Here is a 26,858-nt window from a genome sequence, read left to right as displayed (position 1 = left end):
GGTGTCATGCCGAGAGGAAGGTGCAGCTCACTCCCAGGCCCCGCACACAGCATGTCAGATGGTGTTGGACCTGTCTTATAGGGGAGCTGAGGCTCCCAGGACCCCCTGTTCTAAGCTGTCTGCTCTTCTCTGCTAAGCATGCCTCCGAAGGGGTCTGGGGCGGAAGTTAGCTTCTGATGAGAAGTGGCCAGAAATAGGAGGGCACGCCTGCTCCTTGGGGGTCCCCTGGGTGCTTCAAGCTCACTTGCTTCCCCTCTGCCCCTGACCTCTGGGTGTAGCACGGGGAAGAGCAGAGCTGCGGTCACGCCATCTGCCTCTCTAGGTATGCACAGGCAAGGCTGGAGGTGGGCTCTGACCTGTGAAGGCCTGGGGCAGCACAATGCTAGACCAGGGCTGGAGGAAGAAATGACCCAGATGAGACATGCCATAGGTGCCACCCGGAGCATGAAGGTTGGCACATGGTGCAGAGCCCCACAACTCTTGGCTCGACCCTGAAATAGTGCTAGGTTTTACCAGGCATGTGTTCCATTCAGGGTCTGTGGACATGGGCCTGTCCACTCCAGGACCTGCAGATGGTCAGAACTGCGGTCTCAGTCCAGGCTCCAGTGGGGCCCCTGGCTTTTCTCTCAATCACCCTGGGTGACAAGGGTCCTGCCCCAACCCCTAGACAACTTCATGCATCCCACATTCAGTGCATGCTACATCCTGGACCCACTTATCCTGGCTCAACTGTCCTATCTGCCAAGGAGTAGGTTTCCCCCAAGCTGGGAACAAAGTGGCTGCCACCTTCTCAGCATCCCAGCACCATCCAGAGGCAGAAATAGGGGAGTCCTCCAGCTTCTCCTCCACCAAGAGTATTGCGTCTCTCACTGGCCAGACCCAGCCACACGACTCTAAGCAGCCACTGTGGTGGGATGCTGGGCCCCAGGGCACGTGGCTTGGCCCAGGGTGGCACCTTGCTCTGAATGCCCCATGTGTGAGGGAAATGGAGGGCTCTTGACAAGGAGGTGGGGGTGCTGGCTGGGGGCTGGCAGGGTGCAGGCAGCCCCAGTCCGAGCCTCAAAGGGAAGCGAACTCTCCCTCTTAAGCACCCCGACACCCCCACCTGTCTGTGTACAGGGATGGCCACTGTCTCCATCATTTCTCCAATTCTCTGTCCCAAATGGACCTTGTTAGGGATGTAAGAAATCATTGAAGTGAGACGCGCTGGCCGCAGTGAACTCTGCAGCCAGTTGGTGGACAGCTTGGACGGCAGTGGGAGTCTCCGTGTGGCTGGCCCTCCGGGCCCCTTGGGTGACTCAGAGTGGGGGAGGGACTTGCAGGGCCGAGAGGTGCAGGCTTCCACCAGGATTCAGGCTGAGCTGTGAGCCTGAGGGAGTCCATTCGTTTCTGGGAGTGGGCAGCCTGGCCCTTGCCTCCTCTTCCTGCCATGTGGGCCTGAGCTCTGTGTGACAGACCGGGTGCTGAATGCTGGCCTCAGGCCGATCCCCAGGGCTCGTAGAGGCCCCCACCTGCCCCTCAGAGTCCAGGCAGGGCAGGAGGACTGGCTGCCAACAGGGTGGGGTCAATGGGACGTGGTCCTGGTGGGAGCCAGGGCCTGCAGCCTGGCCCCCTTTCTGTGGGCTGGACAGCACCAGCAGCTCACGAGGGCCATGGGGCACTTGGGCGTGGACAGGCCTCTTGATCCCCAGCTGGTTCCTGGGGGCTCTCACACCCTGGGCACTGGTGTGCCTCTCATCCCTGGAATTTCTCCTGACCAAGCCAGGCCTTTGAGGGGCCCATGGCAGACTCCTCCTCACACTTTCATCAGCTCCCCAGAAGGACACCCTGTACCCCCACCCATTTCCTGAGAACCCTTCTCCCTGACCCTTTACTATGGGCAATCAAGTGCAGATGAGGGGGTGACAGGGACCAGGTGGGGGCTGGGCATAGAGAGGGTGGGACCCCCCAGGGCACGCCCAGCATGGGGCTGGGGTCTGTCTGCGGAGGCTTCCAGGGCACTGGCAGTCCCCCCGTCCTCAGCCCCAGCCCCCTTTCACTCCTGGCTCAGACCCGCAGGTGAGACCTGCGGTCAGAGGGGAGAAAGAAAGCAGGACCCAGGAGAGAAGCACCGATCCAGGGCAGAGTGGAGCTGGGAGGGGCTGGGGGGACAGCCTACAGGCTGCTGCCTGCCCCCCGCCCCCCGCTGGGGCTGCCCCCGTGGTCCATCGCCTGGGCACTCACTGAGAAGGGGAATGGTGGGATGCTGGCTGTGACCCCACACCCCACTGGAGTTTGCTACCCTGTTTCAGTTCCCTGAGGGCCCCTGAATTGGGGGGCCTGGGAAGTGAGGCGCAGGCACTCTCAGCTCACATGGATTTCCGGGAAAGCTGGCCCCCACCCCCGGCTCAGCTCCACATTCGGTTTCTTTCTGTCTTGCCACAGGCCTGGGGGTGGGGCCCGTTGGCGGCTCTGCTCGCACGCGAGGCCCTGGCCGGGGTCCAGGTGGCTGTCACTGCAGGGCTGACGGCCCCATCGCGTGACAGGAGCCCAGAGGAGGCCCCGCCGGGCGTGCCCCGCCGGGATGTGGCTGCAGAGGAGGGGAAGTGGGGGTGCCCAGCTGGGGGGGACACGCGATGCTGGGGGGCTAGTGTCCTTCCTTGTGCAGAACATGGTGGGGAGGGGAGAGAAGTTGGGGGTTCCCCCTAGGTGGGGGGCACACGATGCTGGGGGGCTGGTGTCCCCATGCAGAACATGGTGGGGAAGGGAGAGAAGTTGGGGGGTTCCCCTTAGGTGGGGGGCACACGATGCTGGGGGGCTGGTGTCCCCATGCAGAACATGGTGGGGAGGGGAGAGAAGTTGGGGGGTTCCCCCTAGGTGGGGGGCACACGATGCTGGGGGGCTGGTGTCTCCATGCAGAACATGGTGGGGAGGGGAGAGAAGTTGGGGGGCTGCCCTACACTTCTGCCTCTAGTGGGTGTGGGGTGGGGCGTAGCCCATTGTGTGTGTGTGGGGGGTGAGCATCCCACAGCGTGGTGACATCACTCTGCTGGGTTTCCCCCACCCTAGCCTCACAGCTCTGCGGATCATCACTCCCCACAGGGTCTGCAGGGCAAAGAACAGGCAGGCAGGGATAGCCCAACCCCACACCTCCCCTCCCCTAATTTGAGGAGCATGTTGGGGAAGGCTGGAGGCAGGGAGCTGGTTTGAGCTGGGTGGGGGTGGGAATGACCCCTCTGCAATGGAGTTTGCTTTGTGGGAGGCTTGGTGGCCTGGGTGTGGGGGTAGGTGGCCCTCCGCTATCTTTCTTGACCTTTGAGAACAGGGGGTCATGTGTGACCCCTCGCAGAGGCTCCCCTCAACCTCTGGGGGTTCCCTTCGGGGGAACACGGCAGCGCTGGCTTCTCCAGGGTTGGTTTTCTGCTTCTGGGTGCTGGGGGCAGAGCCGTGTGGGTTCACTGTATTCAGAGCGCTCGGCTTTCCGACTGAGTGTTGAGTCAACAGGGTGACGTGCCAAAGAGGGTACAACTAAGCACCTCTAAACGTCTCTGACTTTTGACACATCTCCAAGCTCAGTGTTTTGCTGCCTTGAAGACCAGTGAGTGGTGGGAGCTTGCTTGCTGGTGAGGTTTTCCGTTAGGAAGAGAGGCCTGGGCCGTCTGGAGCACCAACCGTCTCTGCACCTTTGCCCAGGGGCCCCCAGGTATGACTGTTCATGTTACCTGGATACACCTGATTTCTGCCCAAGGAAATGGGTTCATTTCTGGAAATATTTAGTGCAGAGAACAAAGGTCCAGTGCGGGGTGGGGGGGGTTGTTGATAGAGTAAAGGCCTCTGAGAGAGGGCGGGACGGGGAAGCCAGACAGAGACCAAAGGCCACGATGTGGGGCTCTTCTGAGGGCCGCCTCCCTGCATCCACCCCTTTGCCTCTGTGGACACTTGGCCAACAACGTGCTTGCGCCAGGCAGCACAAGGCTTCAGGGCAGGGGCCCAGCGTGGCCTCGGCTCGGGGGCAGGGCGCTGCCGGTCCAGCAGTGCGGCTGGTGTGGGGCGAGACACAGGGGTCTCCGTCCACAGTGGTCCTGTCCCACCGAGCAGGGCGCATTAGGTCATTTCACCTGGAGTGCACGCATAGGGGGCCCGGCAGTCCTAGGGCTCTGGGGGCTTAGGGGGGCCGGTTTCTATCCAACTTGCCGGCCGAGTAGATGCTGCCCACTGCTCTCTAATAGCTGGGCGGGGGCGCAGGGGGTGTGGAACAGATCCTGGGTCCGAGTGTGGCTCAGCGGACACGAACACCACCTGGAGGGCACAACCACCACAGACCAGCACATTCCAGAGGAGAAGTTCAGCACAGCCTGATGATTTTTAAAGAGAAATTGCGGGAGATGGCAGCGCCCGTGTTTATGTTTTCCCCCAAGACCAGAACAAACGCAAGGGTTCTGTCTGCCTCGAACATGGCCCTTTGACCCCTAGTTGCACTGACATCACCTGCAGCTTCAGTCTGGAAACCGATCTGAGGGGCAGCTGGGAGGCACTTCCTGCCCTGCCATGCCCTCCACAGAGGCCCCAGGCCCCTTTCCCTACCCCAGGGGACCCTCTATAATTCTGCATGCCGAGGGGGACCCTGCAGCAGGGGCTGGTGAGCTGGGATGTGGACGACATCTGCCTGTGTGACCTGCATGTCTGTATGTCTGAGCTCTTCACCCCAAGATGGAGATGAAGCCACACTGGGTTTGGGAGTCGGGGGGACCAGGAAACCGCCCCCCGGGGGCACCTGAGTCTCTCCAGCAGGCCTTCCTGGGGCTTCCTTTCCAGCTGGGAAGCCCATGCCGTGTGGGCTGTTCCATGCCAGGTGGCGGGTTGGGGAGGGGTTGGGGGACCTGGGGGGCGTGATGAGGTCACTCAGGCCCTCGAGGGGGGTCCGAGTTATGTAGGGCAGCAACGCTGAGTTAGGGCACGTGCTGGAGCTTGCATCTCCAGAGAGGAGCTTTGAGGACCCCAGGGGGGTCCCTGAGGCAGGATGGGACTCTGAGCAGTTTCTGGGGAGCAGAACAGGGGTGGGGTCCTCGGGGTCAGGCCCAGCCCAGATGGCCTGAACTCCTGAATATCACACCGGGGCTCCCACCGGCAGCCCCGCCTGGCCCGGGTCCTAGCTCTCCTCCCACCCTGCGACCCGAGCCTGTGCTGCCCCAGTGTGTCCTGCCCAGGAGACCCCGGGTCAGCTTGGGAGTGTGGCTTTGCCTGCAGACGGTTTTCCCAAGAACTGGGGAAACACAAGAAGGTGAGTGGGTCTGGGGCCCTGGCAGGGAGCTGACGGCCTTGCTTTGTTCTTCTCTGACAGCTGTGCCGAAGGGCCCACGGCAGCTGGCGGTCAGTGCCCCCTCCCCCGAAGACCGCGGTCTGAGCGCAAGATCTGCCGTGCTGGAGGGAAGGCTGCTGCTGGAGGTGAGCCCCCTTGCCCTTCGATCACACGCCTGTCATGCTGTGCAGGCCGTCCGTGTCCCCCCGCCCCAGCAGGTTGGACCGCTGACAATTAAATGTTGCAAGGTGGAGCTCCAGGACTGCCCTGGGAGCCATGGAGGTCAGGCACAGATGCTCGGATGAGGTCCAGCATCTTGGGACAGAAAGAACAGGGGTGACCTTGGTCCATGCACCTCAAATCTGAAAATCGTTTTTCATTCTACATTCTCTGGTTTTACTTGTCAGTGGAAGAACCTGATAAAAATTAAGCAGGTTTTTTTTTTTTAATTAATAACAGAATTGCACACTGAGGATGGATCTGGCAGGTGTGCCCGGCTGATCCATTTAACACCAATAGTTACACACAGGGATCAGGGGCCCAGGTCAGCCTTTTCCCCGAGACGGGGCCTCCCACCTCTGGTGACTCTGAGGTGCTATACCCTTCCTGACCCTCTCATGTGGTCTGCTTCGCGAGGGCAGGGGAATGCCATGGCTCAGTTTCTCAAGCACGATAGGACGGCAAGGTGGAGCTTTCTGGGCTCGGTCAAGTCACTGTACACAGAGCCCAGCAGCGCAGAGACCAGGGCCCTGGTTTGCCCCATCTCAGGAGGGGCCGGAGGACGCAGGCTGCCCGTAACCAGCGGCAGAGGTGCCCCCAAGCTCATGCTTCCCCGACGGTCCCAGAGGGGCGGGCCCCACGTCCTCCTGCGTGTCCTCCTGGGACGCCTACACCAGGTCCTCAGCCTCCAGCCCTGTTTGGGGGCAGTTCTGTCCCCCCAGGTGAAGCGTCCTCGGCTGCACATGCCCACCCGTCTGTCAGGCTGACTCACCGAAGGGCAGAAACGGTGGCGAATGGGCGCCTTTCACACTGATGCCATTGAGTCTGCTTGGAGCCCATCGGCCTCTTCTCTTGGTGCCCTGTCTGCACCCCAGCTGCCCCGTGGCAGCCAGAGTGACCTGTTGCCGGTGGGTCCTGGAGGGAAGCCCCAGCCCCTCACCTGCCAGCTGGCCTGGGCACTGCCCCGTGGCCAGGCTGCTGCCCTGGCACCTTCACCGCTGGAACGATCTCAGTGGTTTGCTGTTCATCGTGTCCTCTGCGAGGGGTGTCGGCGCCCCTCATGGAGGACAGGGGTCAGAGACTGTCCTCCAGGCTCGCCCCTCCTGCTTCTTGCTGCCCATCCTTCAGTCCACTTCCCACCTCGATGCTCTCCCTGACCATGTCAGCGGCTTCCCACTGTCTGCGCGTGAATTCCTGGGTGCTCAGCTATCTGGCGCATGGGCTATGGTGGTGGGCACGTGCCCCTCGGGCACCTCAGCCTGAGATGACCTCACTTTGCCTCACCTGAAGGGAAGGCGCAGGACGGGGTGCTACCATCTGCCATTGACAGGTGGACAGATGGAAAATGTCTGGGCTGATTGGAGGGGAGCCAGAGACGCTTGTGCCTGGAATCTGGGGGTTCCCATCTGCCCACCATGACCCATGACCCCCCATAGGTCTCCACAACCCCCATATCTCCCATAGTCCCCACAGGAACCCCCATGATCCCCATATCACCCACAGTCCCCACAGAGACCCCATGATCCCATGGCCCCCCATGTCCCTCCATGGTCCCCAAGGGACCCCCATGATCCCCTAGGATTTCCCACAGCCTCCCACAGTTCCATGGCCTCCCATAGTCCCCACAGGGACCCTCCTCACCCCCTGTGGCCTCCCATAACCCCTTATGACCCCCCCATGGTCCCTAAGGGACCCCCATGACCCCATGGCTTTCCATGACTCACCATGGCCTCCATGATCCCCCATGACCCCCAACGGTCCCCAAGGGACCCCCACAACCCCACATACCTTCCACATCCCCCCATGGCCTTCACCCCTGATGACGTGATTGTTCTCATGAAGATCAAGGAGCTTATAAATCACTTCCTTTTTAAAAAATAAAAATAGGAGGAAGTACATACTTGTGTTTAATCTCCATGAAAATTCAGTATGGTGGGTGCCTGGGGACCCCCTTCTTAGAGCCCCTGCAGCTTTTAGTCCCGTCTGGAGCAGAGCATGGCTTTTAGCAGCAGAGGCACTTTTAGAAATACTGTGGTTTCCATAGAGGAAGTATTTCCATACTTCATAATTTATCATGTTTTTCGGAAGCAGATTCTTAAATACTAATTTTTCCTTTAAAGTTGGATTTTTCTGTCAGTGTTAGTAAGCTTGGGGCTGGAAAACATTGTGCCAGCTTGAGTTTTATTCCAGGCGAAAGATGACTGGCATTGCTCTTTTTCTAATTCATGTTCAAAATTAAGATGATGAAATCTTTAAACTGTGTCCCCACTACAACAAAAGCATATGCGCACAGTGCCCCGATCTCCTGTTGGAGCCCAGGGGACCGCTGTGGTCCACACCACTACCCTCCGGCCCCTCTGTGGGTCCGCAGCAGCTGTCCTGCCCTCCGCGCTCGGAGCAGGTCTCCTCTGGGGGCCTCAGGACGTGGACCTGGACGTGGCATTGAGGTCCTTGCACAGCTGAAGCCCAGGAAGTGGCCAGGCCTGTGCCCGGGGAGCAGAGCAGCTCCCTCAGGGCTGGGGGGGTGGAAAGGGCGGTGCCTAGCCCCATACCTGCCACTGGCCCAGGGTGTTCACTTTTGGGGTGTGACCCTCTGGGACAGGACCCGAGGCTGCGGGCTGTCCTGCTGGCCCCCTGCCCTGCTCCATCATGCAGACTGCCACCTCTTGTAACACGTTCTCTGTGACCACAGAAGTTTCTGGAAGTTCCCTTGGATTGGAAACAGGCTAGGTTGTATGGTGAGGGTTCTCCTCACTGCATTTCTAGTGTGGGGGTTCTCAAACTTTGAAATTAGAGACTCTTTTTGAAGTTTAAAAATGTAACAGCAAAATAAACAAATCAAGCCACAATAACGAGAAAATCCAGCTTTTATTTCCAATCTTCAGTCTCTTAAAGACAAACTGGAAAAAATGAGAGGTTTATGGCAGGCATCATAAATTCATAAAAATTTAGAGCTGGCACTCACTTAAAAGGCCTGTGGTCTAATGTCTGCTATTTTAAGATTAAAAAAACAAGATTCAGAGCCGTTGGGGGTCCAGGGTCCCTGTTGGGGTTGGGGCAGGGCCTGGTGTTTCTCTGTCTGTGGTTAGTGCTCCTGGGCCCGTGGCCGCATCAAGAAGCCAGGATGGATGGCCAGAGGGGCTGCCCAGCGCACACCTTGGCAAAGGTGCTGGGCATGGGGTGACAGGGGAGGAGTGGTGTGGGATAGGCAGGTTCTGGAAACATACATATTAGGGCACAAATAGCAGCGTCCTGGGTTTCTATTCCTACTGCTAAGGCGGGCTGTAGTGTTGAGTGTGGACGTGCAGTGTGCTAGCAGGAGCTGTGGACTACTGACCGCTTGACCCTCACTAGAGTTCAGCTCTGCCATGGGTACATTTTCTAACACTGTTTTTAAGTTCATGCACGCTAAAATTTGTTCTTATTGGCGGTGTGGTGTGGCCACCATCATAATGAAGACACGCAACAGTTCCACTGTGCCCGAATTTCCCTGGGGCTGCCCATGTGCGGTACCCTGGCCAGCATGCCCACGTTCTCCAGCCCCTGGGGCCTTCTCCAGCTGCTATTCTCAGGACACCTGGGTGTGGGTCCCTACGGCAGGGAGCTTGGGCACCAGCAAGATGTGGCTGTGACCCAGCCACGTGGGCTGCGTGTAGCTCAGATGGTTTTGTCATTCTCCGGTGCGCATGCATCTCAGCGTGCTTGTCCACCTGACCTTTGAGGGATGTTTGAGTTTCCAGGATTTGGTATTATGAATAAAGCTGCAACAAACATCCACATGCAGGTTTTCCTGCGAACATAGGTTTTGGTTTTGTTTGGGTAATACCCACATGTGTGGTTGCTGGGTTGTATGGTAAGTGTGGATGGGAGTGTCCACACCCTCATGACTAACAATGCTGAGCATCTTCTCCTGAGCTTATTTGCCACTGATAGAGCCCCTTTGTAAGCAGTCTGTTCAAATATTTGCCCACTTAAAAATTCAGGTTGTTTGCTTCCTTTTGACTTTGGAGTTCTTTATGTATTCTGGACACACAATCTTTGTTGTACGTATGATTTTTAAGTATTTGCTTCTAGTCTGGCTTGTCTTTTCATTATCTTGACAGGGCCTTGCAGAGAATGAATGTACTTAATTTTGACAAAGCCCCATTTATCCATTTTTTTTATTCTTATGTTAATCCCCATACATTACATCATTAGTTTTAGATGAAGTGTTCCATGATTCATTGTTTGTGCATAACACCCAGTGCTCCATGCAGAATGTGCCCTCCTCAGTACCCATCACCAAGCTAACCCATCCTCCCACCCCCCTCCCCTCTAGAACCCTCAGTTTGTTTTTCAGAGTCCATCGTCTCTCATGGTTCGTCTACCCCTCCGATTTCCCCCCATTCATTCTTCCCCTCCCGCTACCTTCTTCTTCTTTTTTTTTTCTTAACATATATTGCATTATTTGTTTCAGAGGTACAGATCTGAGATTCAACAGTCTTGCACAATTCACAGCGCTTACCAGAGCACATACCCTCCCCAGTGTCTATCACCCAGTCACCCCATCCCTCCCACCCCACCCCCCACTCCAGCAACCCTCAGTTTGTTTCCTGCGATTAACCCATTTATCCATTTTTTAAATAGATCATTATATTGGTGTCACATTTGAGAACTCTTTACCTAACCTAGGTTGAAATGATTTTTATTTTATGTTTGGCTCCAAAGTTTTATAGTTTCCTGTTTTGCATTCAGGCTTACGGCTCATTTTTAGTTAACTTTGGTTCAAGGTGTGAGGTTTGGGCTGAGATACACTCGTTTTGCATATTAATATCCTCGTGTTTGCCCTAGTTTTGTGAGTCTGTTTCTGGACTCTGTTCTGCCGTTGATTGTGTGCGTGACCTTTCACAAACAGGCACCAGCCTGCCTCAGTCACGGCAGCTTTAGAACAAGTCTCAAAATCGGGTAGTGTGAATCTTCCAATTTTTGTTCTTTTTCAGAAACTGTTTTGGCTTTTCTAGGTTTCTCTGTCTTTTCGTATAAATTTTAGAGTTAGCTTGTCGCTGTCTACAAAACTTCCTGCTTGGATTTGGACTGGGATTGTGTTACATCAGTAGGTCAAGTTGGGGAGAACTGACACTTACCAGTACTGATCCCTAATGCATGAGCACACCATTCGGTCTTTTGCTGCTTTCGTCTGTGTCTGGAGTGTGTGGCATGGAGATCCTGTGTATATTGTTAGATTTATACCCAAGTATTTTCTGTTACTTTTGCTATTATAACCAGAACTGTTGCTTAATTTCAATTTCTATTATTATATAGAAATACTATATTCCAATACTATATAGAAATCCATTACTATCTAGAAATAGAATACCAAAGAAATTACTTTTCTAGGTTGACTTTGTAGCTGTGAACTTGGTGAATTCATTAGTAATTCTTGGAGTTTTTTTTGTTTTGTTTTGTTTTGTTTGTAGATTCTGTGGGAATTTTTAACACAGATTATCATGTTGTCTGAAAATAGAGACAGTTTGTATCTACTTGTTCGGTCTACACACTTTATTTTTCTTGCCTTATTACCCTTCCGGGGCTTCGTGAGCAACATATAGGAGGAGAGAGGACGTCTCTGTCAGTCTTGTTCCTGGTTGTAAGGAGAAACCTGAAGTCCTTCAGTGTTAAGTATGATATTAGCTTAGATTTGTTTTTCAGGTTTTGTTTCTTTCTGTTTTTTGATACCTTATATCAGATTAAGAAATTCTTATTACAAATGGATATTAAGTTTTGTCAAATGCTTTGTCTGCATCTATTGGGATACATGATCATGGTTTTTTTCCTCCAGTCTGTTAATATTATGAATTACATTGATTCATTTTCAAATGTTGGCCCAAACTTGCTAGCTTAGGATAGATCTTATTTATATGTTGCTGGATTAAATTTGGTTATATTTTGTGGGGATGTTTGTGTTTATGTTCATGAGAACTGTTTTTGTAGCTTGTAGTGTCTTTGGTTAGGAAGCACGCTGGTGCAGGCTTCATGAAGTTACTCAAGAATTCTTCCTTCTCTTCTGTTACTTTCTCCTGAAATATTTGTTAGAATTTGCCAGTTTATTCAATTGGTCTGGGAGTTTTCTTTGTTAGATTTTTTTTTTTTTTTTTGAGAGGGAGAGAGAGAGAGAGAGAGTGTGTGAGCCCCGTGGGGGAGGAGCAGAGGGGGAAGGAGAGGGAGAATCTCAAGCAGACTCCCCGCTGCGTGTGGAGCCCAACTTGGGCTCGATCCCACAGCCCTGAGATCAGGACCTGAGCCAAAATCAAGTGTCAGATGCTCAACCAACTGAACCACCCAGGCGCCCCTCTTTGTTAGAAGATTTTAAACTATGGATTCAATTTCTTTAATCAATGTAGGACTATTTAGTCATCTGTTCTAGTGTGAATTTTAATAGTTTGCCTCTTTCAAGGAGTTGGTCCATTTCCTCTACTTTATTGAATTTATGGGTACAGAACTGTTCAAGGTTTTCCCATGTTGTCCTTTTAATGTCTTTTAAGTTCTATAGCTGTGTCTCCTTTCTAATTCCATTGGTAATTTGTGACTTTCATTTTTTTTCTTAGTTGGGCTGGAGGTTTTATTCATTTTATGAATTTATGGATTTTTTTCAAAGACACAGCTATTGGTTTCATTGATTGTTGCTATGGACTGAATATTTGTATTCCTCCCCTGCCCAATTAATATAATTTAAATTCATATTAGACTGGAAACCCAATGTGAAGGTGTTAAGAGCTGCTTAGGCCATGAGGGTGAAGCCTCATGAATAGGATTTATGCCTTATAAAAGGGACCCCAGAGAGCTCCCTTGCCCCTTCTTCCCTGTGTGGTTACAGTGAAAAGCCGTCTGTGAACCAGGAAGTGGGCCCCCATTTGACCTCTGTCACTGGGTGAGGTGTTCTGTAATCATCAATGTCATCAAGTTGGTTGACAGCATTCATGTCTTTTATATCCTTGTTGACTTTCTGTCTAGTCTCAACCTGAGAGACAAGTGTTAACATCTTCTAGTATAATTGTGGACTTTTGTATTTTTCCTTTCAGTTCTATCAGTTTTTGCCTTATGTGTTTAGAAGTTCTGTTGTAGGGTGCATACTCATTTAGGATTATTACGCTTTCTTCATGAATTGACCCTTCTATCATTACCATTATGTAAAATGCCTCTTCATTCTTGGTAATTTTCCCTTCTCTGAAGTCTACTTTGATTAGTAGTCTGATACTAATTATTACTCTGATACCAATATAGGTACCCAAGCCTTCTTTTTTTTTTTTTTTTTAAAGATTTTATTTATTTATTTGACAGAGAGAGAGACACAAGAGAGGGAATACAAGCAGGGGGAGTGGGGGAGGGAGAAGCAGGCTTCCCGCCGAGCAGGGAGCCCAATGTGGGGCTCGGTCCCAGGAGGCTGGGATCATGACCTGAGCCAAAGGCAGACGCTTAACTACTGAGCCACCCAGGCGCCCCACCCAAGCCTTCTTTTGATTACTGTTTGCTTGCCATATCTCATTCCATCTTTTTACTTTTAATTCATTTATATTAATATATTTAAAGTGTGTGGTTTTCAGCCACTAGGTCTGCAGCAATTTGTTATAGCAGCAAGAGGAACTCATGCAGACTGAGCCCTGGACACTCTCGCATGCGTTGGGAGCCTGAGGCCTCACACCCTCAGGGAAGGTGTTTGTCCTCCATCCTGTGTTGGTAGCAGCCATGTGGCAGTGGGCTCAGCCAGCAGGATCTCTCCTGGAGAGAGCACTGTCCATTCCAGCTGCCCCCCCTCCCCGCCACAGGCACCGTTGGGCCAGGGCAACAGTTTCTAGCATAGCCCTGCTCAGAGCCACCGCTCTGCATCTCTGGGCATGTTCCACACACATACCCCTCGGACTGAGCAAGGACCATGTCAGTTCACACACACAGGTTGGGTTCCTTCCCCCACACCTGCTCGCTCCTGGGACCCTCTTCCTGGTCCTCTGGCTAGAACTCCCCCGTTTCTCTTGGAGCTTAGCCGCCACTGCCCTGTGGTGGTTCTGTGCATGAGTACACAGGGTGGAGAGGGGAGAGAAAACAAGGTACCTGATCCTCCCTGAGGGGTGGGTTTCCCTCAGGCACTTGCATGCACACACACCTGCTCACCTGCCTTTTGAGCTTGTTGGTTGGCAGAGTGAGGTCTCTCCTCCCAGAGGGCACAAGGCTAGGGCATTGGCCTCCACACGCCTCACCTCTAGCTCCTGAGGACAGCAGTGATCTGAGCAGGGCATGGTGGTGATGGCAGTTCAAGTTCATGTTGTTTGAATGTGGTTCAGACAACAGAAATGTGCTCTTCACAGTTGTGAGGCCAGGAGTCTGAAATCAGTGTCACTGGGCTATAAGCAAGGTGTGGGCTGGTGGGTTCCTTCGGATGGCTCTAGGGGAGGGTATGTCCCAAGCCTGCCCGATGTCTGCTGCCAGCCAGTCTTCCCTGTGTTTCTGTATTCCTCTTATAAGGACAACAGTCATACTGGGTTTGGGGCCACCCTAATCCAGAGTGACCTTACTTTAATTTAATTGCAAAGATTCTTTTCCAAAGAAGGTCACCTTCACAGGTTCCATGTGCACATGAATTCGGGGGCCACTATTCAGCTCAGTACAACTGTCCATTTTGCAGGGGAGGAGCCTCAGGCTAGAGCGCAGGTTGGGGGCGAAACTCAGGCCTCTCTCACCTCCAAGATCCAGGCCCTGAACTGCTATAGAAGCCAGAGTTCAGCACCAGTGTGCTGGGGCCACTCCAAGCCATGGGGGCCCACCCGATCCTCGGTAGCCTTATGAGGCAGATGCTATCATTGTGACCATTTTACAGATGGGGAAATGGAGGCACAGACGGGTGCTATAGGTTGCCCACTGTCACATACGAGCAAGGGCAGAGCTGGAACTGGCCCCCACTGCCTCTCCCTGTGAGACTTCCTCCAAGCCAGTGTCCGGGCAGCCCTGTGGGCCTGGCTGGTGAAGGGCTGGTGTCAGAGCCAGAGGCCTGTTTCACTCTACACCCACAGAGCATTTTCAGGGCTTGTTTCAAGCCTCAAAGCCTTGGGAGATGGCTGATGGGGTGGTGTGTGTCAGACTCAGGGTTAGTCACAGAGGCCTTCTGTTCCTGCTGGACAGACTGAAACAGGAAGGTGGCGGGAGCGTGCTGTGGCTGGTGGGGCTGGGTGCCTGAAGGACACTGGTTCTCATGGCAAAACCAGCACCATAGAGGATTTCCCCCAAGCATTTCACGGGGAAGATAAGATGGAACCCCATCAAAAACCAGAGGCTGAAGGACTCCAAGCATCTGACGCTTCAAAGGGAAGGCTAGCTGGGCCGACCCAGGGCAGAGCGAGGGCCAGGGTGCATGCGGCCCCATGGTGCACTGCAGGGCTTCTCAGGCAAACCAGCTCTCATGGGAGTTCAGAGACGATGAGGGCAGGGGTCCTGGTGAAGCTCAGGTGTGGGGACAGGGCGGCCTGAGGGCAGTAGAGGCTGAGAGGCGGGATGAGTGGCTGCTTGGGGAACAAGTGGGAGTCACCAGCAGTCCATCCTAAATGGGTGAATGTAAAAGGAAAAGCTGTGAATCGGGGCGTCAGCGGTTTCTTCAAAATTTCACAAAGTCCTTAAGAACTGAGTAAGAGAAATAGCTATGGAAATCATTTGGAACAGTCGTGACCAGGCGTGGGACCCTGGGCCCCTGTCCTCAGAGACGATTGTCCTCAGAGTTAAAGAGAGAGCCCAACCAGCACAAAGGTGCCTCTGGTCCAAGAGAGACTCGGTGCAGGCACACCGCCCTGCAGCCACGTGGTGTGAGCCACGGGTCCCTCCCACACTGCAGAAGAGGGCTGGGATCTGGGGGCATGGCGGGGTGGGGGGTGGTGCTGCACACCAGCTGCTGACCCGACCTCGGCCCGTAGCCGAGGAAGGGCCCAGCGCCTCTGTGTAGCTTGAAGTCTAGAAGGACCCAAAGACGCCCACGTCAGGGCTGTCCCCACCAGAGTTCGCGGCTCCATCATGGGTGTGGGGCTTCCTGGCGGCTGTCCCCGCCCACTCCTAAAGTCCCGCACACAAGAGTGTTGCAGACTCTTCAGGCAAGAGGCTTACTATGGATCCAGGAGGAAAGGTAGCTCGGGTGAGCAAGGGAAACAAACCAACAAGCTGATGTCGGGCACCTCCTCACAGTGTCCATGAAATGAAAACAGGTGCCACAAAAGGGAATATTCAGAGGTTTTGGAAAGAGCTCAAGAATTAAAAGCATGAGAGCAAACTTAGGAACGGTGGAAAGACCCAGAGCTGACGCTGAAGGGTCACTTCAGCTTCTGCTAGAGGGAAAGGAAGCTAGGTGAAGAATATGGGCCCCGAGAGGCCAGCACGCTCCAGTTCCAGAAAGATCGGGGGCGGAAACTGTCCAGGAGGGTTTCCCAGAACCGAGGGCTGGGTTTCCGGCTTGAAGGTCCCCCTGTGTGGCCAGCGCAGTGGATGGAAAGGACCAGGGTGTTCGCCTTTCTGGAATTCCACCCCCCACCCCCCAAGTGGCAATGAGAAAATCCCAAATGCTTTCAAAGAGAAGGAACAGGTTTCAGGCAAAGCACTGAGCCCCAGGAGTTGGGCCTCACCCGGAAGGCTGGAGGCTGGAAGGCCACGGGGAAGTGCCTGCAGACGAGGGAAGAAGGTGATGTCTCGCACCTGGCACCCATTCACCTGCCTGGTCAGAGAGTGAGGTGCAGAAGAGCAGGTGTGGGGCCTGGAGCCTGAGGCCCCAGCAAGAGGGGAAGAGGAGGCCTCTCCACCCCAGACATCTGGGTACGTGGGTCAGTACCCACCTGGCTCAGCGGAGGAGACCTGTGGCCATACACAGACGCCGCTCATGGATTTACGCGGGGTTGTGACAGCCGCATGAGGACGGCGGGCAGGTACTCGCCGTCCCAGGCCAACAGTTGCCCTCTGAAAATGTCTGAAACCCAGGGAAAGCTAGGAGCGACCGTCCCTGAGCCTGCGAGAGCTGGGCTGGTCTGCGGCGGGCCTGGAGGGCCAGTTCTGACAGGCTCTGAAATCTTGCTCACCCGCTTTCCCCCTTGGTCCCACTGAAGTACATTTCCGCAGAACTACAGCTGCTCCAGCCTCCTTGTGCACCCTCGCTGCGGGGTGGGCCTCTTCCAACCTTTGCTTCTCAGCTCCTGTGTGTCTTCTTAGGCGCACCTCCTGCAGACGCACACGGCCGGTCCTCTCCGCGCACTGCGTCCCGCCGGGGTGCGCTGAGCCTCTTGCTACCACGCGTCGTCTCTCCTCTGGGGCTGGTTTCTGCCGTCCTATTTTGGGTCTCCCACTCATGGCACTTCTTTGGCTTCTTTTTTCCCTTCTCTCCAGTTTTCCAGTTAAGACTGAGCCTTCTTATGCTAGTTTTTCAACTCTGCTTTTGTCCTTATGGGGACTGCAGGAGAATAAGCGGTGGTTTTCTCCAGTTCTGGGGCTCACGCACGCTCTCGGGCCTCTGCTCTCCCAGATACCGCGGGTCGACTCTGCCTCGCAGTTGAATCCTGCGTGGCGCGGATTCTTGTCTTTGTTCCTCACGTTGTATGGACGCCCCCTGCGCCGTGCCTGCAGCCTGGGTGTGTTTCTCTCCTGAGAGCTTCCCCCCGGAGGGCGTCCACTGGGGGTCGCAGTGTGGCGTCTCCCTGGGTCTCATGCAGGAGCTTGTTATGCCTTCACATTTGGATAAGAATTTGGCTGAATGTAGAATTTGGGGTTTGAACTTCTTTTCCTTCCGCCGTCAGAGACAGGGTCCGTCGTGTGCAGCCCCCCCGTTGTGGCTGTGGCAAAGTGTCCGGTGGGCTCATACGCAGTGCGCCCGCTCGCTGGGGGCTCTGACCTTTCCGAAGCTCGCCGCGGTGTGTATGTGCTGTTCGCTTCGGCTGCGTGCAGTCCGGTTCCTTCCATCTACGGTGTTTGGTCCTCAGTCTGGACGGTTCACATACCGCCTCTCCACTCCTGCTTTTGTCTTCTGGGGCTGCTCTTACCCAGCTGTTGGCACTTCCTCGTCCGCCCTCCCGTTGCTGGCTTTTCTTCCACGCTCTGTCTGGTCTTCCTTCCCTGCCGCCCTTCAGAAGAGGGCTCCTCCCCGCCCGCTGCCGTGTGTGCATGGCCCATCACGCCACATCCTGGGCTTTTATTCCCTTGGTTACAGTTTCACACCTACTATTGCCACTGGATTCATTCGTCACATTTCTTGTTCTTACTTCATTCTGCTAATGTCTTTTCTTATCTCCGGAAATGTGTTTTTTTAAAATTCATGCTCATCTTTCTGTTCCAAGCTCCCGTGCTGCTCCACGTGCTCTGTCCCTGCTCCTCTGAGGAGCTGTGTGCTGGGGCAGGTGGGGCGCAAGGAGGGGAGGGGGTGCTGGCCCCCCTTGGGAGGGGGCCCCCGCCTGGGCCGCTCCCTCCAGCTGACCCCTCCCTGTCCCACCAGGGGAGGCGGACCCTGGGCAGCAGCAGAACAAGATTTCCGCCTTCCACCATTCTCTGACTGCCCCCAAGTCCCAGCCCCCACCTCACCTTCCCTCTCCAGCCCCAGACAGCTTTTCTGGGTTCCCCCTGTTACCCTCCTGGGCCTGATTTTGGAGAGGAAGAGCCAGAGCCTGTGCTGGCCAGGAAGCCCTGTGTCCAATGTTTGATGGAACAAACTGCCGGGAGGGAATGTGGATGAAGGCTGGTTGTGTTGAGGGTCCTGAGCCGCAGGCTGCAGCAGGATCCTCAGGGGAGGCGTCCCAGCAGTTCCCGGGGCACTCCTAGGCCTGGGGATGGTGACTCATGTGGTGCACTGTCCAGGGGCCTGGAGGGAGCTGCCGTGAGCCGAGAGCCATGCTGGCATGGTTTCTGGACAAGTTCCCAGGATCCTGAAGTACAACAGGCACAGAGACTTCTTACCTTCAGGCCGTGGCTTTTCTAAAGAAACACCTAGAAACCCACCCTCCCACTAGGCCTCATTGGACAGAATTTGCTTGGAGCCTATCACCTTCTGCGGCTCCTCCACTTGGTACTTGGCTGGAATAAGAGACCAGACCCCAGAAACACAGGCTGGGAAGAGCAGGCACAAAACCCCAGCAAACTCATGACCAAAACTTGGGGTTGTCTGATACAGAAAGGGGGGCATGGTAGGAATCGACCTCGAGGACAGGGCAGGAGCATGGGAGTGAGTCTCAGTGGGCTGGGACTTGGACAGAGGGCATTGGGATTGGGGCCTAACTCTCTGGTCAAGAGCAAGTGCAGGGGCCACTCCTCACCCCCTTCTGCTTGCTCAGGCTGGCCCCCTCAGGTCGACTGGCTTCAGGAGGGGCGATCCTGTTACCACCTCTGTGCCGATTTTTGAAGGATGGGAGTGGGGGGACGAGGGCAAGTGCTGGTGTGTTTCTCGGGACCCCTCACGTGACAGGCCGTGGACCCTGTGACCCTCGAGGGTCCCCCTTGCCTCGGTTTCCCTCGTGGAGCAGCCTGCGGCACAGGCCGTGGACCCCGCGACCCTCGAGGGTCCCCCTTGCCTCGGTTTCCCTCGTGGAGCAGCCTGCGGCACAGGCCGTGGACCCCGCGACCCTCGAGGGTTTCCCTCCTGCTTGCTCTTTGGTCTTTCTGCTCTGAGAAATCTGCCTTTGATTATCTTCTGTTGTACCTGCTGGACCCAGTCTTCTGAAGCCCCTTTCAGTTTCTTTCAGGGGTTCAACAGAGGCCTCAGGCCAGGAAGGCAAGCCCCCTAGTACAGCCCCTCTACCTCATCTCCGTGGCCCGCTGCCAGCCTGACGATGTGCATGGGGCATCCCAGGCTGACCTGAGCGCACTGCCCACCAGCTCTGCCACTTCTCAATCTTGTCTTGCCCTGGCCCAAGAGGCTGTGCCTTCTGCCCATCCAGTGGCCTCCCTGTGGGGTCAGAAGTGCACGGCTCCTGGCCCCATCTCTGCAGATGGATCAGGTGTCTGGGACCTGACCAGGCTTGACCTCTTTTTGGCTTTTAGATCATTAGGACTCTCTACCATGAACACACCACTGTCTATTAGCCCTCTGACCATCTACCATGAACCCCAACCTTCCACTGTGAATCCCAGACCATCTACCATGAACCCTAGACTATCCACCATGAACCCCCAGCTGTCTGCCATGAGCCCCCAGTCATCCACCATGAACCCTCCACCATCCACCTTGAACTTCTGACCATCCCCATGAGCCCCTAACCATCCTTAGGCACTGAGTTGAGCTCACGAGGTTGCCCTCACTGCTTAGTGATCCGTGTGTTCACTCTGGCCCTGCTCTGTTGGGGGTCTCTTAGGCTTAAACATGTGTTGCAGGCTCTGTCCTCACTGAGAAGGTACCCAGCAGGTGATTTCAGCACAAGGTGAGGGTCCGGGGCCAGCCCCCCATAGGGAAGCCCCGTGGAAGGAGCACAACAGTGCTGGGCCACATGTTGTAACTCTTGTTCACTTCACCATTTGAACGTTTTCATCTGTGAACACTGGGAAATTGCAAACCAGAGTCATCATGTGAAGTTTTAATTACTATGAGAAGAGCCAGCATTTGAGAGAACCTCTGGGCCAGCTCTGGGTCATCCTTGGTTCACAGGGGAGTGGCTGAACTCTGGGAGCCTGAGAACCTGCCTATCACCTGGGCTCTAGAGCACCTGATGGGACCCCCCACCCTTGACTTGTTCTGTCTTGGAGTGTGCCACCCCAGGGGTGTTGGGGATTGCCCACCAGCACCCCAGGCTCACACCCCATCTCCTCCTTAAGAGGAGGTGGCCAACACCCTCCCAGGTCTACAGGGTTGGCCCTGGCGGCCCTCCTTCCTGATGGTGGTTTTCTGCCAGGGAGGATATCCCCAAGCCACCCCAGACCCCAGCGACCAACCCCTCCTTCCTGCTGGTCCAAAGTGGTGGGGGGTAGGGGACAAAGCAGGCTCGGGCTCTCCTGGGTGTAGAGCTGCCCACGTGTGGAGGAAAGATCAGGACTTGTCCAGAGGCAGGCTCTAACCCAGAAGGTCTGGAGTGACCCTCAGTATCCAGGCTGAGGCTGGTGGTCCAGGATGTGCTCAAAAAGCAAGGTCAGAGATTTTGGGGGTCAGCAGGGTGCAACCCTCCAACCGTCAGGATCCCCATCAGGATGGGCCTGCTTCCTCTAGATGGACCTCAGACTCATCAACAGCATTTACTTATTGATTGTCCCTAACTGGGCTGGCTTTTCATGAACTAAACTTCACACTAAGACATTTGTACTCAGGAAGTAGATCCCAGGTTTAAAATATAGGCTTTGTTCTCACTTTGGGAAATGATTTCAACATTTCTGGTATCAAAATCACATGTCCGGCACAAAATCTTGCATTCTAGTTATAATTGTGATTATTATTAGTAGTAGTAGTAGCCAATATTGATTCTTTGCTCACTCTATGCTGGGCAGGGCCCATTTAACCCTCATAGTTGGTCACTGCAGTCATTCTCATTTTTCAGAAGAGGAGACTGAGGCCCACCAGAGAGGTTACTTCACTTGCCCAAGGCCACAGAGCTGAAAAGGCGGCACATGGTTGAAGTGTCTTTGAAATAGCAGCATTGTACCAGGGAAGGAAAGTAGATGTTTGACAAGACAGCCTGCACCCAGTTCTGGGCTCTGATCCTGCTGGGCACGGGGAGGCTGGGAGGGCCCCAGAGCAGTTGTTCCTGCTGATGGCCCAGGAACCCACCCAACCTGTCCTGGCACCTCCCCTCCCCTGGTGTCTGCCTCAGGGCAGTGGCTCCCATGGCAAAGAAGGCCCAGGGAGCCCAGGGGCAGTGGATTAACCAGAGTGGGGGCCCAGGCTAGAGCGAGGGGGGCTGAGGGTCCACACCTGCCTCCATCTCTGTGGTCCTGCCATGGGCAGCCAACTGCATCTTTCAAGAACTGTTTTCAAGTGCCGTTGCGGCTTCGTGGCAGAAATTCAAGGCTGAGTTTACTGTTTGTGGGCTCTATAAACAGCCAGTCATTCCGCTCCCTGAGCAGGAACGTGCCTCGCACGCACACAGGCCCCATGGAGAGGCCGCGAGTGATCTGGCTCCAGCAAGGCCCAGCAGCTGCCCGGTGCCCGCTCGCTCGCGTGACTAGCGGGCTTGGCCTTGTGTTGTTGCTCTGTAACCGTGGCAACGGCTCTCAGGGGAGTGCGCCGCTCCCCTCGTCCCTGTATTCCAGGGAGGAGCAATGAGGGGCCCTTTATAATTTTCGTTTCTCTGCTGTGACCTTGACAAAATGATCTTTGAAGTACTTGCTGGCTATTTTTTCTGCCACGGGACTGGACGAGGTCAGGATATTCAAAGGTTTGCCAAAGGAAGTCCTGGGTTTTCCACACGTTTGCCTTTACCCCCACAGGGGGGCTGCATGTGGTGGGCCAGCAGGGTGGGAGGCACCGTCACCGCAGACCCTCACCTGCTATGACCCCGCTGCCTCCCTGAGTGGCAGGTGCACGTTTCGTGACTTTCAGTAACTGAACAGAGATGCGATTTTTTTTTCCCCCGTAAAAAAAGTTCAGTTCTTCGTTTGGGACCAAATCCTTTTTTCCACTTGGAAAAGTGACCTCATTTTCCATGTACCATGTTTAAAAAAACACAAAACTCTTGTAGGATTAAAAAGAGACTGGGAGAAAACAAACGTTGGCGATGCATATTTGAAATACGGTCCCACATGTGTAAAAGTATTTGGCGTGATGATTCTGGACCAGAATGTCAATCTGATATTAAATCCATATGACTCGGCAAATAGCGTTTTATGGTCTTTTTCCTTTTCTTTTTTTTTGAATTTCTGCCTTGTAAGTTAAAATTAAGGTTGTTTTTGGTTGTGACTAATCTCATAAAATCTTTTTTAAGAAGGCATTTTATATACTGCAGCCTCGAGCTGTCCTTTGGTCTCTGACCTGTTCCTAGCAGGGCATCATCATGTGCGGCAGCCTCTGCGCTGGGAAAAGCCGTTCTGGGAGCTGGCGGAGCGGCGGTGCCCCGCTTCCTCTCTGGCTGCTGGTGGGGGGCTGAGGACCACACCCCCCGCCTGCCCATAGTCACCATCGCCAGCACCGTGTGGCAGTTGGTCTGACTGCCCACCCTTTGAGCATGTCACCTGACCTCGAGGCTGGCTGATGACCTTGGCTCACCTTGGAGTGGTGACAGCAAAGAGTTGCTCTGACGGTCTGTTAGCAGAACGGATGCCCTTCTTCTCAAACCCCTCAGTGGACGCCAGTATGTCCCCACCTCCCTCCGTCCCAAGTCCCAGGGTGGGGCTGCCAGCATCCGTGGTTGGGGGCTCCCGTCCTGAGGTGTGAGCCGCTGTGGTGACGGTGCCCTGGCTTGTCCCAGTGTCCCTGTCACTGCGGAGGAAGTGGGAGGTACCAGCCTGTTCTCCCTGCTGCTGCCCCGAAGCCCAGCATTCCCCACAGACACCAGTCCCCAGGGCCTCAGTAGCACCTGCCCTGCTGAGCACGGGGCGGAGGGAGGCCGGATCACACCCAGGCAGAAAGGAGCCCCAGCACTTTCGAGGTGAAGCGCTTCAAGCTGGCACGGCGACGGTGGGGGCCAGGCGCCCTCTTTCCTCTCAGCAAGGCCCCCACCCCTGCAGGGTGGCAGCATGTCCAAATGTCATCCCATGCTTCTCCATCCCTTTTACCTCAGGCAGGGAAGGCAGGACTTTTGATAAATGACATAAACAAATCTCAAGTGTTTACAGGTGGCCCCGCCAAATACTACGTGTCTGAGAACAGAGGCACCGGGGTGTGGGGGAGGATTTAGGTATATTTACCAACTCTCATATAGGCCCCTAGGATGAGATCCAGGCAAATGGGCAAATACTGGACTTCCATTCACCACTCAAAGGTATTAGGACAGTGGGGCCAGACAGTTTTCTCTGGAGCTGCCCAGGTATTAAAATGACAACGCAGTTTATTTGACTCCTGGAGACGTTTTGCCAGACACCTATGTTGTCTGAGGTCAATTTCCTGTTCTTTAGAAGTTACACTGGGATTCGGGGGTGGGGGGCTTTGCAAGGAGATGGACCATTTAAATCTGTGGCCACAGCTGGAGTGCTGCGTGAGGCTGGGGTTTCTTGCCCAGAAAACTCAGCACAAACTCTGAGTCCTGTCGTGAAGTCATTGCCCTAATATTTGCACCTCTGCATCAGAAAATTGCCCAAAACTTTGAAACTTTCAAGTCACGGAGGAGCCAAGCCACTCTAGGATTATCAGAAAGGGTATTTTGCATCAGAAATCTTATCCTGACTGCCTATGAATACCTAGCTTCTCAAGTGCTTTTTGGACTGGTTTTGAATCTTACTTCTTCCCTCTTGAATAAGAAGACCTTTGGCGAGTGTTTATTTTACATTTTCATGAGTACTTTGCCTTTTTGAATCACACTTCAGTGGCTGAGTGAGCGGCTTTGCAGCAGGCTCTGCATGAAGTTGGAAGGCTTTATCCTTTGCCCGGAGGGTTTTCCCGGGAACTTTGTGTGGTGTAGTACCATCTTTGAGAAGAACACACCAGCAGCTCTGGTCAGCAGGGGCATGTTTCCCACACCTCTAGCCCCAACACAGAAACCACACATCTGAAACAACAGTTATATTGTACCTTGAAAGCAAGAAGGCAGAAAATCTACAACAAAGTTATCTGAAAACAAAGTAGGGAGCAAACAAAAAAGACAAGGCGTCACCCAGAAGAAGACACGTTCACCATGGACAGGTTCTCTGTGGCTCTGTGAGACAGAGGCCCGACCACAGCACCACGGAGTCTGGCAGCTCAGGACCTGTAGGGTTCATGATGCTGGGGGTCTCTGGCCCCTTCCTCAGCCGGCTGCATCCTTCTGCTGTCCAACTGGCTACATTCATGCAGGAGCAGGGAGGCTCCCCAGAACCCAGCTTCTGCCCTGTAGCGTCTGGGAGGGAGCCATGTGTGGGTACGTGTGATGTTACCCTGAATAAAGTCACGTCACACTGGCAAGCAAGAGCAGAGCTAGGGGTGGGGGGCGTCTGCTCCACTTGTTTCTACACGTAAATTTTAGGAAACCTCTAAGGAACAGAAAACACCAAGTTCCCCAAGCCACTGCAGAGCACAGAATGGGAGGAGAGGGTAGGCAGCTAATTCTGCAAGGTCAGGAAACCCTGCACTGAAGCCTGATGAAGGGCGCAAAGGAGAAATCAGCTGGTCTGCTCATGACACTAGATGAAGGAACTCTAAGTAAAGCAACAGTGAATTGACTCTGTATGTGTCATAAAAGAATGAGCCATGGTGGCCATGGGAATAAGGTAATGCTCCACATCAACTCAGTAACCTGAAGGGGAAAAAAATCACCTTGTGGGTGATTCTCCAGCCCTGATCAGATGAACAAAAAAAGCAGTAATAACAAAGGGTTGACAGAGCATAATTTATTGAAAAGCCCATCTTTGGGATGCCCAAGTGGCTCAGTCGGTTAAGCAGCTGCCTTTGCATCGGGTCATGATCCCAGGGTTCTGGGATCAAGCCCCACATCAGGCTCCCTGCTCCGCGAGGAGTCTGCTTCTCCCTCTCCTCTGCTGTGCTCTCTCGAATTCCCTCCCTCCACACTTTTCCTGTGTTTTGTAGCTCTTAGTGCATGTTTACCTCCTGTATTTAGCATCAACTTGCTCACTCCATAAACAGTGGGGTGCAGAAAGGACTTCAGTCTGCTGATGGATTCACCTGGGCAGAATGGGCATCTGCACGATGCTGAATCACCCCTAGGAACAAAGGATGTCTTTCCATTTGTTCAAATATAATTTTGTGTCTTGAGATGTTTTAAAATTTTCTTACCATAGGTTTTACACATTTCTTGTTAAGTTTATTTATAAAGTACTTGGATCTTTTTTGAGATGTTTGTAAATGAGGTTTTATCTATCATCACACTCTCTAATTTGGTCATTTTTCTAATATAAAGTATATAATATGAAGTATATAAAGATTATTGAATACATGTATTTAATATTATATCCTGCCTCCTTACTGAATTCTTTTTTTTTTTTTGAGTTATTTTATCATTGGCTTTCTAAAGCTTTCCAGAAAAATAGCAATATGCTCTGCAAACAGAGACCATTTTACTTTTCTCAGTTCTTATGCCTCCTGTTGGTTTCTCTTGTCTCACTGCAACAGCTCCATCCGATGGTAGTCACAGTAGGACAGGAGTCAGCCTACATTTTCTTTAAAAGGCCAGATGGTAAATATTTTTAGCTTTGTGGGCCATACGTCGCAGCTACTCAGCTCTGCTGTTGTAGGGCAAGAGTGGCCACAAACAGTAAGTAATGATTGGGTGTGGCTGTGTTCCAGTAAAATTTTATTTACAAAATCAAGTGGCAAGCCATATTTGGGGCCATGGTTTGCACACGCTGGAATGGGAGACCATGGGTATCTTTGCCTTGCTTCCTGATCTTACTGGAAACACATAAAATATTTCCCCACTAAGTAAGTTGGTGCCCTAGGAATCACACACACACACACTATCATGTTAAGAATGTACCTATAATTCCCATTTTCTTAAGAGTTTTTATAAAGAATAAGTGTTGAATTTTGTGGAAAGCTTTTTTGCCATCTTTGGAGATAATTATAAGACTTTTCCCCTTAGATCTATAAATGTGGTGTATTATGATAACGGATTTCCTAATATTGAGTCAACCTTGTATTCCTGGAATAAATCTACTTGGTCATGTATCATATTTCCTTAATGGGAAATTGGAGTCTGTTTGCTAATATTTGCACATTCTCATTAATAATGAGAAGTCTGTAAATTTTATTTTTATTATACTTTCCTTATCAGAGTTAAGTGTCAATGTTAGAGTTCTAATAATTAGAAAATTTCCCTCATTTTCTATGCTCTGGGACAGTTTATGGGGCATTGATGTGATCTGATCTTTAACACTTGGTGGAATTACATCTTAAAGCCATCTAGACCTGGTACATTTTTGTGGGCTGGTTCCTTGGAACTCCTGTTTCTTCTATAGAAATCAGTTATTCAGGGTTTCTGTCTCTAATGGGTCCATTCTGGTAAATCATATTTTCCTAGTAAACCATACACTTATTTAGGTTTTCAAATTTATTTGTATAGAGCTCTTTCCCCTACTTTCATTTAATTTGTTCCCCGCCACCGCCAGGGAACTGCTTTCTGGGCATCTATCCCATCGATTCGCTTGGGCTCCATATAAATAGATGCAGGCCCCACGATCAGTAGGGTGCTCTTTTTCTCTGTGTGATAGTTCCCACATTAGGGTTATTCTGCAGTACATTCTCTAGTTGATAGATACTGGGTTATTTCCAGAGTTTGACTATTTTGAATAAGGCCACTACGAACATTCTGGTTCG

General features: G+C 53.3%; 1 protein-coding gene across 13 annotated transcripts in view; it reads left to right on the top strand.

Moving 5' to 3' along the window:
• AHRR (aryl hydrocarbon receptor repressor) overlaps positions 1-26,858 on the top strand; it is an 80,729-nt gene that overhangs the window by 30,772 nt on the left and 23,099 nt on the right. For 10 of the 13 annotated variants that reach the window (XM_054505052.2, XM_064596917.1, XM_064596924.1 and 7 more), the window contains one exon: positions 5,321-5,424. The exons of the other annotated variants lie outside the window; for them this stretch is intronic. In XM_054505052.2, the coding sequence (XP_054361027.2) occupies positions 5,321-5,424 (104 nt within the window). The remainder of the gene's footprint in view (positions 1-5,320; positions 5,425-26,858) is intronic. 13 annotated transcript variants of the gene reach the window in all.

The sequence above is a fragment of the Mirounga angustirostris genome, unplaced genomic scaffold (assembly GCF_029215605.1).
Source record: "Mirounga angustirostris isolate CCGP_5_RB_7025 unplaced genomic scaffold, mMirAng1.0.hap1 SCAF_7, whole genome shotgun sequence".
NCBI classification, from domain to species: Eukaryota; Metazoa; Chordata; class Mammalia; order Carnivora; family Phocidae; genus Mirounga; species Mirounga angustirostris.
This window is presented reverse-complemented; position numbering and strand designations above follow the sequence as displayed.